Source organism: Hyaena hyaena, unplaced genomic scaffold (genome assembly GCF_003009895.1).
Source record: "Hyaena hyaena isolate Hyena2069 unplaced genomic scaffold, ASM300989v1 scaffold_306, whole genome shotgun sequence".
Classification (NCBI taxonomy): Eukaryota; Metazoa; Chordata; class Mammalia; order Carnivora; family Hyaenidae; genus Hyaena; species Hyaena hyaena.
Window position 1 is genome coordinate 1,177,483 of NW_024080935.1, and position 12,621 is coordinate 1,190,103.

At 48.6% G+C, this 12,621-nt stretch overlaps 1 protein-coding gene across 1 annotated transcript; it reads right to left on the reverse strand.

The window, feature by feature from the left end:
- Positions 1-5,364: 5,364 nt before the first annotated feature.
- On the reverse strand, positions 5,365-7,809 carry SPN (sialophorin). The gene is made up of 2 exons (XM_039247733.1): positions 7,775-7,809; positions 5,365-7,387 (listed from the first exon to the last, which is right to left on the reverse strand). Exon 2 carries the CDS (start codon positions 7,351-7,353, stop codon positions 6,196-6,198), a length of 1,158 nt encoding a protein of 385 aa, XP_039103664.1. The 5' UTR covers positions 7,354-7,387; positions 7,775-7,809; the 3' UTR covers positions 5,365-6,195.
- Between the last annotated feature and the right edge of the window lie 4,812 nt (positions 7,810-12,621).

Sequence of the window (12,621 nt, forward strand, 5' to 3'; positions counted from 1 at the left end):
CTACCTGACTGAATTCTATCCAGTGGAAAATGAGCACAAGTGGTACCACCCCTTCCAGACCTGGCCCTTGAAAGACTTCCCATGATGCTGACCTCTCTCTCCCCGCTGGGAGTGACAGGGTCACAAAATGGAAGGAACCGGGGCCCCTGAATGACCTTACGGAAGGTCACCTTCCAATGCCAGCACTGAAATGTCACAGAAGCAAGGAAAAAAACATCTCTGGAGTTACACTCGAGATTTGGGGGCTGTTTGTTAGCCTGGCCTGACACCACAGCTCCCTTTTCATGCTGCACAGCGAGTGACATAGTTTATGCATTTGTCCATCTGTGCCATTATTTAAATTGCTATCTAAAGTCACATGACTCTCAGGGCGCCTGGCTGGCCCAGTCAGTAAAGCATGCAATACTTAATCTTGGGGTTGTGAGATCAAACCCCACGTTGATCAGAGATTACTTAAAAATAAGATCTTAGGGGCACTTGCATGGCTCAGTCAGTTGAGCCAGTCAGTTGACTCTTGATATTGGCTCAGGTTGTGATCTCGTTGTCATGGGATCAAGCTCCATGTTGGGCTCTGCATTGACAGCATGGAGCCTGCTTGGGATTCTCTCTCTCCCTTCTGTCTGCACCCCCCACCGACTCTCAAAATGAAGAAACATTTTAAAAAATTAAAAAATAAAATCTTTTAAAAAATATATAAGATATATATTAAATAAATATATATGTATATAATAAAATACTGAAGGGCACCCAGGTGGCTCAGTCAATGAAGCATCTGACTTTGGCTCAGGTCATGATCTCGTGGTTTGTGAATTCGAGCCCTGCATTGGGCTCTGTGCTGACAGCTCAGAGCCTGGAGTCTGCTTTGGATTCTGTGTTTCCCTCTCTCTCTGGTCCTCCCTGCTCGCACTCTGTCTCAGTCTCTCTAAAAAATAAACATCAATCAATCAACCAATCAATCAATCAAATATTGAGATGACTCTCAAATCTCTCTCCAGCTCTGACTTCTCTCCAAGTTCTAAAAAATCAATTCATTATGTTCTCCCCCAAAACTGCTATTTCTCTGCATTTCCACATCTCCTCCACCTCCAAAGATAGAAACCTTGAACCCTAACCTCATTCTTCCCTCCATCACCCAATAGCCAATTAGTTCTAAAATCTGGTTTTCTGAATAAGTATATTTCACACCTGACCTATTTTCCCCCCTTAGGCCAGACCCCCACTATATCCAACTTGAACTAAAATAATGCTTTCACTTTGGGCTGCGCTCCCTTGAGGCCATCCTCCTGGATGCCAGGTTCACTCAAAAGACAGATCCAAGCTTGCCACAGGTTTCCTTAAAATCATCCTTTGTTCATTCACTAATTCATGTATCCCTCCATTCAGTAAATGCATATTAGGTAGCTACTGTGTGACAGGCTCTGGACTCTGGGATCACAAAGAGGACGTGTGGACTTGGAGGGGCTACACCCTGATGGGTGAGGGACACCTCCACAGCCCAGATGCAGCGCGGTCACACGAGGTGCTGTGAAAGAAACACTATGTCTGTTGGGGATGAAAGCAGCAAGGGCGGCTTCACAAAGGCAGTGACATTTGAGCTGCATCCTGACGGTTGAGGAGTTTGGCGAGAAATCAAGATGTGTGTGTCACGGGGAGGGCCGGGGGGTGGGCTGGCTTCAGGCAGAGCGCGTGCAAACCTAAAAGTGAGTCTGTGGCTCTCTTCATGGCCAGCCCTCGTGGGATGGATCTGGCTCATCATCCAGCAGGGCTATCCAGATGCCACAAGCTGGCCAGGCAGGTACTGAGCACCCTCGGGAAGGGGCAAGTGTCACTTCCCACCCTTCACAGGTTCTGCCTGCCGAACCGAACATGGTCCAGGGTCAGAAATGGGGATGCAGAGGACATGCAGGTGTAAATATCCATTTTCAGAAATGAAATATCCTGAGAAGCATGCATGGAGGCCCTTTTTCCTGTCTACAAAAATGAATTTCATTAATAGATTTCTCAAGACTTTCTCTATCTAAACCCTTTTACCATGTGGAATTTTCATTTGGTATGACACGGCTTTATTTCTAACCATAATCTTAATGTGCACTTTTGAGAATAAAATAGAAATGTATTTGAAAATATAAGATGAGGAGCGCCCTGGTGGCTTAGTCGGTTAGGCGTCCGTCTCTTCATCTCGGCCCAGGTCGTGTTCTCATGGTTCGTGGGTCAGGTTGACAGCACGGAATCTGCTTGGGATTCTCTCTCTTTCCCTCTCTCTCTGCCCCTCCCCCGCTCATGCTCCTGTACACTCTCTCTCTCAAAATAAATAAATAAGCTTTAAAAATGTAAAGAAAAGAGAAAATATAAGATGAAGTGTGTGTGTGTGTGTGTGTGTGTGTGTGTGTGTGTGTGTATGAATCCTGTTAGTAAGAAACTAGAATGTGCTGGTAATTGACTTTTTACTGTCTGGAAAAAATTAATATTTTTAACATCTTGAACTATACCCTCATATGCACATCACGAGAAACACAAGGCATATTCAGGGACCTCCAAGGAATTTGATGAGGCTGGAGGGCAGGAGGGCATAGAGTGTTTACACAAAGGGCTGACCAGGCAGGGCCAGATCTCAAAGGATCCTAACTTCATGACTCACTAGGAGATATCGAAAGGGTCTTATCTTCATGACTCACTAGGAGATATTAAAGGGGTCTTATCTTCATGGCCTCATTAGGAGGTGTTGACCTCATTAGGAGGGAATCTAGACCCTTGTAGAAGGGTCACTGGGACCATCATGGACAGTGGGTAGAAGTGACTATGGTCAAGAAACCCGAAGAGAACTCTAGGCAGGACCCAAGAAAGGTGTGTTGGAGCCTGGGTGAAGAAATCGCTCCAAAGGACCATGAAAGAAGAGTCAGGGGAACTTGGCACCCAAGAGGCAAAGATAGGAGGGAGTGGAGTTTGATGATGATTCTGAGAGGCCCTGGAAGAGTCTAGAACAGGCTTAGGTTTGGTGACCTCCCCACTGCTTTCAGAACTGAATTCAAACTCCCTAGTCCTTCACAGCGGGGCTCCAACCTGCCCTTCTAGCCTCATCTCCTTGAACTAGACACCCCATCCCCTCAGCGAACACCTGCCTGGTAATATTTTCTTTCTAATCGTAAAAGTGACAGGTATTTATTATATAAAACTGGGAAAATACAGACAAGTGGAAACAAAATAAGAATCATTCCTAAACCTATCACTTGACTGACAACCACAATGAACATTTGGGATATTTCCTTCAAGTCTTTTTTTCCACAAACGCCCGTGTTTTTGCATTTTCATTACAAACCTAGATTCAGACATATTTACAGGTGAGTAACTAGCTCTTTGTTCCCAAGTGACATTATATTGTAAGCATTTTATTGCATAGTTTTGGAGAACATGGCTTTTTGGCAACTATGACAAGTATAACAAGCCATTTACAAATATTTTCGTCCTTAATATGTTTGGCCCTTTCATTACCACACTTTATATTTCTCTCTTTTGTGTCTCTCTCCACCCCACTCCCCTCCCAGCCCCCTTTTGGTCTTCTAGTATCTGCCGCACGCATTCCAATGTGCATCATTAAATTAGTCACATGGTCCTTACGGTGTCTTTCTGCTTGCTGCCCCCTCTGCTAAGAGGGCTCTTCCCCACCTTTTCAGCCTGGCAAACACCTTCTCAGCCCCCCAAATCTCAGAGGAGTCCTCTCATGCATGCACAATGGCCACCTGGAACTTCGCCTCTTGTCTGGAGGCTCCTACCCTCCCCCAGCAGCGTATCACTCCCTTCTTCTGGTGGGCGCTCCTAAAATTTTGTTTGTACCTCTATTTGAATACTTTTCACATGTTGGGTGCCTTACCCATCCCACCCCATTTCCTACAAGATCGGCCCAGGACCCAGAACCCAGTAATAGTTCAGAAAAATGATTGTGTGTGTCTATTAGGAAGGGGTGGAGCTGATGGCCTCGAAGTTCAGTGACAGTCTTTTCCAAACCTGATATTGGGGCGCTTGGTGTGGCAAATCTAAGACAATGGTTGTGATATGTCTCGGGGACTTTGAGGACTAAGGTTAGTCCAAATAGAAGCACAGGTGCACAAACCATGGTAGCCGAGTGGATCCGTGAACACTTTCTACCCCATCTTCTGTGACCACTTTCTGCCCCTTCTCTCCCCTCTCCTCCGAACCACAAGAACAGACACACCCCTGAACTGTTCCCCTACCCTCGAGGTCAGGCCACAGGCAGTCACACACTCGACCTTCCCAAGGGCCTCTCTTTCTGTAGGTCAACCTGTCTCCTCTCAGCCACTGCACCCTCTGACTCAACAACTTCCTCTTTGCAAATTTCCTCTTTGTCCTGGGGAAATACCAACTGCCTCTGGCGCGTGTGGCCCCTTGGGCTCTGGCTTGGGGTCGGGTCTTCCCCCCACCCCTCACTCCCACCCCACCCAGCGCAGCTAACCATCCCATCCCAGAGCCATAGGGGAAGTTCCCGGTTCTCTGGGCCTGTCAGTCTCACGGATTCCCCTCAGAGAAGGGAAGGAGCTCACCCCCCAGTGGAAGAGGAGATACAAACACATTAAACGAGGGGCGCCTGAGTGGCTCAGTTGGTTGAGTGTTCTTGTCTCTCGATTTTGGCTCAGGTCATGATCTCACGCTTCATGGGTTTGAGCCCTGCACTGGGCTAGTGCTGACAGTGCAGAGCCGGCTTGGAATTCTCTCTTTCTCCCTCTGTCTCTGCCCATCCTGCTCCCTCTATCTCTCTCTCAGAATAAATAAACATTAAAATAAATAAATAGGAGGCTGCCTGGGTGGCTCAGTCGGTTAAGCGTCCGACTTTGGCTCAGGTCATGATCTCACAGTGCGTGGGTTTGAGCCCCACGTCGGGCTCTGTGCTGACAGCTAGCTCAGAGCCTGGAGCCTGTTTCAGATTCTGTGTCTCCCTCTCTCTCTGACCCTCCCCTGCTCATGCTGTCTGTCTGTCTCTCTCTCAGAAATAAATAAGACATTAAAAACATTTTTTAATAAAATAAATAAGGACACCTGGGTGGCTCAGCTGGTCGGACTCTTGATTTCAACTCAGGTCATGATCTCACAGTTTTGTGAGTTCAAGCCCCATGTTGGGCTCTGTGCTGACCATGAGGAGCTTGCTTGGGATTTTCTCTCTCTCTCTCACAACTAAATAAATAAATAGTAAAAATTTAAAATCTACATTAAACGGGTAACAGCAATGCCCCCCACCCCCTGCACACTTCACCTCTCCTCTCCCCTGCCTTGAGAGCAATGGAGCTGGAGTAGGGGAGGCTCTGAGCACAGGGAAACAGCGGCTGAGCTGAAGAACCACACTCAGGTCACACATGCAGCCTATCAAGCCCCACACTCTTTATTGCGCTCCAGACACAGCTAAATCTTCTGCCGCCTCCACCTCACCTGAACACAGATGAGGACACAGATGTTCTCAGGGGCTCCTCATGTTGGCAGCTCCTGTCCCCTCCTCCCACCGGCCCTACTCACCGCCACTTACACAAACACGGCCAAGGACTCGCCTCTTGCACCAAAACTGCACCCATGACAAGACCCAGGAAAGGGCCAGGTTTCTGAGGACCCTACCTGCCCTGGGGAGGAGAAGAAGCCGCAGCCTCAGTCCACAGGTGGGGCAAGTGTGGGCCAGGGGCCAGCCTAGCATCCGAGAGCACAGCTAGGTGATGCCACCCAGTCCCTGCACCAGTGGCCCGGCACAGAGTGCTGCGCCGTTACAGGAGGTTCATGGGCTGAGTCAGTAGGACTGTCCTAATCTACGGGTCCAAAAGTACTTTCTAGAGTAATCCTCAGCGGGAGTCTGCTGGGATGTCATGTCCATCTTCCTTCCTAGACTCCGGTGTCCCTGGGAAGTCCTCTGAGAAAGCATAGGTCAAGGAAGTTTGGCATTACAGAGACTCAGCAGCTGATTTCCAGGAGAGGGTGGTGGGGAGAAGTCAGGATTGATGAAGAGAGTTTGTTGGTTCAATGTGACAGCGCCCGGTAGTGTGGGTGCTGGCTGCGAGACCTGGGGTTGAGAAGCCAGATGAGGGTTCAGTAATAACATACCGGGTGAGGACCCAGAGGATGTGGCGTGACAAGGAAACTTGAGCTGATGATACAGAGAAGGTGATGAAGACTGAGAACGATTCTGACCTGCGCTCTTATTCTTCACGAGCACTGAGGGGCCTCCACATCTCCGGCCTCTGGCCCCTCGGAGGCAGGGGCGGGGGCCTCCACAGCTTCATCCTTGCTGCCCACCAGCGGCTCCTCCTCCTCCTTCAGGATGGGGGCCTGCCTCAGGTCCTCCAGCTCCAAGGAGCCCCGTTGTGACTTGCGTCTATCGAAGAAAGTGGTGAGTGCCGGCTGCCGGCCAGACCCTTCCCCCACAGAGACCCCAGTGCCCTTCCCGCCCCCAGCCCCTCCTGCCCCTGCTGTCAGGGCCTCCTCATCAGACACCTGGGCAGGCCCGGCCCAGGCATCTACCACCCCATTGCGCTTTCCTCCCCTGCTTAGTACCAGGGCCCCTGTCTTCCTCTTCTGCCGCCTGCGCCACAGCATGAGTAGGATCACAAGGAACACGACCACCCCCAGGGCCACAAACACAGCCAACAGCATGGTGTTATTCGTCCCTGAACCTAGTGGGGGATCCCCACTGCTTGTGTTTGTGAAGGCCTCTGGGGTAGAAATAGGGGATATTTCTACCCTGGAGATGGGGGACACACTGGGCCCCTTGGGGGTCGCCAGAAAGCCAGTTGATATGGTGAGAGGGGTTACACCGGCTACATCAGAGTTTTCCAGAGAGCCAGTCGTCATGGCGGCGGAGGGTCCCCTGGTTACATCGGAGGTTTCCAGAGAGCCAGTGGCCATGGCGGTGGGAGGTGAGCTGGTTACAACAGACTCCTCCAGAGAGCCGGTTACCATGGTTCCATTAGTCTCCATGCGCAGTTCTAGAGTGTCTTTTGGTGATTTGGCATTCATTTCCAGGTTTGAGGACTTGTTGGTGGCAACTTCCCCAGAGACCGATGGCTCAGGTCCATGGAGGTCACCGCTGGCAGCAGTGGAAGCCTCGGGAAGGACCACTTCATTGGCCGAATAGGAAGCTAAAGAAGGTGAGGAGATCTGGTGCCCGGTGCCACCACTCTCCTCAGGGACCCCTGCTGTTGCAGGATTGGGGGTCACCACTCTGAGGCCTGAGGCCCCAGAGACAGTTGGGACCAAAGAAAGAGAGGATTCTCTGGAGGCAGACATCTTCAGAGTGGTGTTCCCAAGCTCTGAGTTCATCCCTTGGGTCCAGATGCCCCCAAAAAGGAGGAGAAGCAGGATCATTTCCACGGCGACAGACCTGAGCAGGAGTGGCAACCTGAGGGTGGGGAAGTTGAACACCAACACATAAAGCACTGAGCGGGAGAACCTGGCCGGGCCCTCCTCCCCATCTGCCCACTTCCCTGCTAACTGCCAGGCCTAACTTGTGGTTTAACGGCTTTTTCCACCCTTGTTTTTACTATTATCAGAAATAGCAAGGGAGCAGATGCTGGCGGCTCTGCCATCAGCTCTAACCTACCGGCCCCCTGAGGCCCTGGCTGCTCGCACACCAGCAATGGCCAGCCCCCCGGCCCTCCCTGACCCTATTCAGCCCCAGTGGCTCCTGATCTTTTCCCATCATCTACCAGGCTTTTTTCGAGCCACAGCCCGTTCCCAGGTCCACGAAGTCTCCCGTCCCACCAGGCCACGCCCCCTACCTGCTCACTTGATGAGGACCAGGCCGCTCCAACTCCTCCTGAAGCTGGGGCAGGACTGGGCAGATGGGCCCCAGGGGGAAAGGAAGTGGCCCTGGCTCCACCCACCCCACCCCAGCATCCTGCCCCACCCTCCCTGCTCCCACAGCTGCTGTGCGATGACAGCTCCATCACTTGCTCTTTCTGGGGTCTGAGATGATGCCGGGGCTCTGGGGTCTTGGCCGAGGCAAGTGGGGTTGTGGCGGGTGGGGAGGTCTGGAATGGGGACTTCGCTGAGAACTGGGTCGGCGAAGGGTGAGGCTGGGCCAGGGATAAGGGTCAGAGCTGGGGTGATGCAAAGTCGTGCTTGAGAACAAGGGATGCGGAGGAGGACATGGGTGGGGGGGGGGGTGGCTTCCTTTGCATTTGTGGTTCCCAAGTTGTTAGGCCCAAACCCAGGGTAGCACCCTTTCCTGCCCCGAGAGCTCCCCGGAACTACCTCGGCTCTGGGTGGGGACCTCAAGAGCCTGTGCAGGCTGCGTACAATCCCTTGTGGGCTCTTGACGATGGTCTCAAGAAGCTGGGGAGCCACCATGATGGTTCCCAGTTGTGGGGTGCTTAACTAGACCAAGGTGGTTACTAAGCACTCATACATTATGATTTTATTTTGGGGGAAAACTAATAAAGATGTGGGAATCTATATGGAAAACAGTCTGGAGAAATATCTACTGAGGCATTAACCAATTTTCTTTGGATAGGTATGAGTAGGGGGTTCGTTATTTTCTTTGGATAGTTGCTGTTTCCTGAATTTCCTTTAATTGTTTTCTTTTCCCTCCTACTCTTTCTTCTTTTTCTATGTGTATACACGTATTCTTTCACTTCTTTTATTTAGTTATGTGTTTCTTTGTTTGTTTCTCTCTTCTAATTTGTAAGCTTTGATTTTCTGCATGAGTCTGGTTTTGTTTTTTGCCTTTCTTTAAAAAAAAAAAATCAAAACCAGAGGCGCCTGGGTGGCTCAGTTGGTTAAACATCTGACTGGCTCAGGTCATGATCTCACGGTTCATGAGTTCGAGCCCCCGCGTCGGGCTTTGTGCTGACAGCTCAGAGCCTAGAGCCTGCTTTTGGATTCTGTGTCTCCCTCACCTTCTGCCCCTCTCCCTTAGTGCTCTGTCTCTTTCTGTCTCAAAAATAAATAAATATTTTAAACAATCCAAACCAAGTTTTTGTTTTTTGTTTTCTGTTTTTGAGAGAGAGCATGCATTAGCAGTGTAGACAGGCAGAGGGAGAGAGAATCCCAAGAAGACCCCACTTTCAGCGGGGAGCCCTACACGGAGCTCAATTCAATGACCCTGGGACCTGAGCCAAAATCAAGAGTCAGACCTTCAACTCACTAAGCAACCCAGGTGACCCCAAACTGATTTTTATATTGTAAAAGTAATAGTATATGTACGTGATAAGTGATTGAACAGGTCAGTGTCAAGGCTTGCGGTTATACCCCACTCACAAGCTAACAAGTTTGTCTGACGCAGATACATGAGACACCTGGGTCCCAAACAGGGGAATCCATTACTCACAGCAGAGTAAACAAGAGCATAATGTTTGCATCAGTTCCCCTCGCCCCCAAGTCTCGCAAGGGTGACACACAGGGGCTTGCCCTGCAGCTAAGGAACTCTGAGCTTGGGGCATTTCCCTCTATTTGAACAGGTGGTAAGCAGCCTTCTCTTCAGGGAGACATTACTGTGTCCCTCAGTTACTCAGCCTGAGAACAGCCGGAGAAATGGCCTGAATATAGAGCAGCTGGGACCTGTGTTCTTGGCATGTGAGCAGGAGTGTGCAGGGATGCTCAGGGCCCTGGAGGATTGCCTCTCCCGACAGTCAGGAGAACTTAAGGAGGAAAAGCTTCAAACTCTGCCACCGGGTAAACATTCACAGCAAAGTTGTGTGTTACATCTGTTCTTATGCAAAAGCATATACGCATGTGTTTCATCATATTACATTTTATTGTACATACTGTTCTGCACTTAACTGAATAGAAGAAAAAAGGAAACAAGAACGAAAGAGAAAAAAGAAGAAGAGAAACCATTCCATTGTCAGACATTTAGGTTATTTTAACATTTTACTACGGCAAACAGAAAAGTACAAATAATTGGCTGAAAAGTAATTGGAGGTTAAATTTTTTTAAGTTGATTTCTTTATTTTGAGAGACAGAAAACACGGCGAGGGAGGGGCAGGGAGAGAGGGAGAGAGAATCCCAAGCAGACTCCGCATGGTCAGCACAGAACCTGACACGGGGCTCAAACTCACGAAACGTGAGATCATGAACTGAGCCGAAACCCAGAGTCGGTGGCTTAACTGACAGAACCACCCAGGTGCCCAGGTCAAAAAAAAATTTTTTTTAATTCTAAAAGTCAATCAAAATATTTGTTAGGCTGCACAGAGATTCCCAATTTCCCAATCTTTAAAAAAATTACTGAAGCAAAATGCATTTTTGACAAAAATGTCCTTTCAACCAAATTGCTGCTGACAAAGTTGTATGTTCCCCAGGCTCTATATGGGGCCCCAATTCTGGGGAGAGAAGAGAGAATAAGGATGGGTCCAGGCTCTAGCCTGACACTCCTAAAGAAATAGGGGCCTATCAGGGAGCCTGGGTGGCTCAGTCAGTTAAATGTCCGACTTCAGCTCAGGTCATGATCTCACGGTTAGTAGGTTCGAGCCCCACGTCGGGCTCCATGCTGACAGCTAGCTTAGAGCCTGGAGCCTGCTTCAGATTCTGTGTCTCCCTCTCTCTCTGACCCTCCCCTGTTCTCTCTCTCTCTCTAAGAAATAAATAAAACATAAAATAATAATTAAAAAAAAAAAGAAATAGGGACCTATCTGCACAGACTGTAGACCCTGGGATGGAAGGAGAGATAATGAAAATGTGAAAACGACATCACAGAAGAGCAATACTTAGAAAACTCTGGAAGCAGCAGTCTGCCAGGTACAGAACCAAAGGTTCTCTGTGCATGGTTCCAGCTGCTCCTCACAAGAAGCCCATTTTACAGGTGAGAAGGCCAAGTACAGAGAGATTGAGTAAGTAACTTGTCCTAGGTTACTTCACATTTACATAGTATTTACTCTTCACAACAACCCTGTGAGACACATGTCATCACCCTAATTCTACAAGTGAAGAAACTAAGAAACAAAAGAGTTCAGAGACTTGTCAAGGGTCAGACAACCGGCAAGTGCTTAGAGATGAGCTTCAAAACCGGGTTGGTCTAAGGACTCAAGGCCAAGGATAAGGATCACCAGGTAGAACCAGGGTCGGAAATTTAACTACTGTGCTACATTTAAAGACATGTTTGGGTACAAAAGATTCAAATAATAGAATGCATGCTAAAATAAGGGCTAGATTTAGTCCTAGGAAGTGTCTAGGAAGAGTTCAGAGAAGCGATGTCTTCAAAAGCAGAAGGGAATGGGGACTCCGCTCCTTCCTTTATTTATTTATTTTTTTAAATATATTTATTTATTTCTAGGAGAGAGAGAGAGACAGCTGAGCAGGGGAGGGTCAGAGAGAGAGGGAGACACAGACTGAAACAGGCTCCAGGCTCTGAGCTGGCAGTCAGCACAGAGCCCGACGCGGGGCTCGAACCCACGAACCGCGAGATCATGGCCTAAGCGAAAGTCGGACGCTTAACCGACTCAGCCCCCCAGGCGCCCCCCACTCCTTCCTTTATACCCTACATCTAACCTGTCTGTACATCCTGCTATCTCTACCTTCAAAATGGGGTCAGCACCTGAAACCCAGATCTTGGCTTCTAACTACCACTCCCTTTGGAAAGGAATCAGGGCTCCTAGGATAACAGCTGATTCCAGAGCCAGGGCAGGGAAAGTACAAGGTGAGCCTGGGATATCTCGTTGCATCAGGAAGTAGGAAATGCTCAAATAATGAGGAACATGTCAAAATGACAAGGAACTAGCTTAAAAGGGTTTCCCCAGGGCCAAAGCAGAGACATGTTGCACATCAAAATGAAAAACTGTAGTGATCGATTAATGCACTGAATAAAGAACCCATGAGTTCATATGGCTGCTGAAAATATTAGAGAGACANTGCAATTTTCTATGAAATGCATCCCTAAAATAAGATTGGTTGATGGATAGATAGATACATGATAAACCAAATACAGCTAAATCCTCTTTGTACAAGGTACATGGTGAGTACACAGATGTTCACTGTATAATTCTTTCAACTCATCTGTGTGTTTAAAAATTTGTCATAGGGGCGTCTGGGTGGCTCAGTCGGTTAAGCATCCAACTTCGGCTCAGGTCATGATCTCATGGTTCGTGGGTTCGAGCCCCGTGTCGGGCTCTGTGCTGATAGCTAGCACAGAGCCTGGAGCCTGTTTCAGATTCTGTGTCTCCCTCTCTCTCTGACCCTCCCCTGCTCATGCTGTCTCTCTCTCTCTCTCTCAGAAATAAATAAAACATTAAAAAATAATAATAATAAGTAAAAAATAAAAATGACCAATTTACAGCTACCATATAATTGATTCAAGTAAGAATGAAATGTTGAGTAAAATTGTGGCAGCAGAGGAGGGGTGCATATATGCTATTTTTACAGGCTTAAAATATCTCCCCACAAGATATATATGTATTACGAAGGAAAATTAGCAGCTTCACGGTGGAAAAATCTAGCAGACATCATCTTAGCCAAGTGATCACACTTTTTTTTTAAAGATATTATTTTTAAGTAATCTCTACACCCAACACAGGGCTGAAACTCACAACGCCAAGATCAAGAGTCGCATGCTCCACTGACTGAGCCAGCCAGATGCTCCAACCAAGTGATCAAACTTAACATCACCAGCCATGGGGCAAACCTACGTAAGGAGTCTCCAGA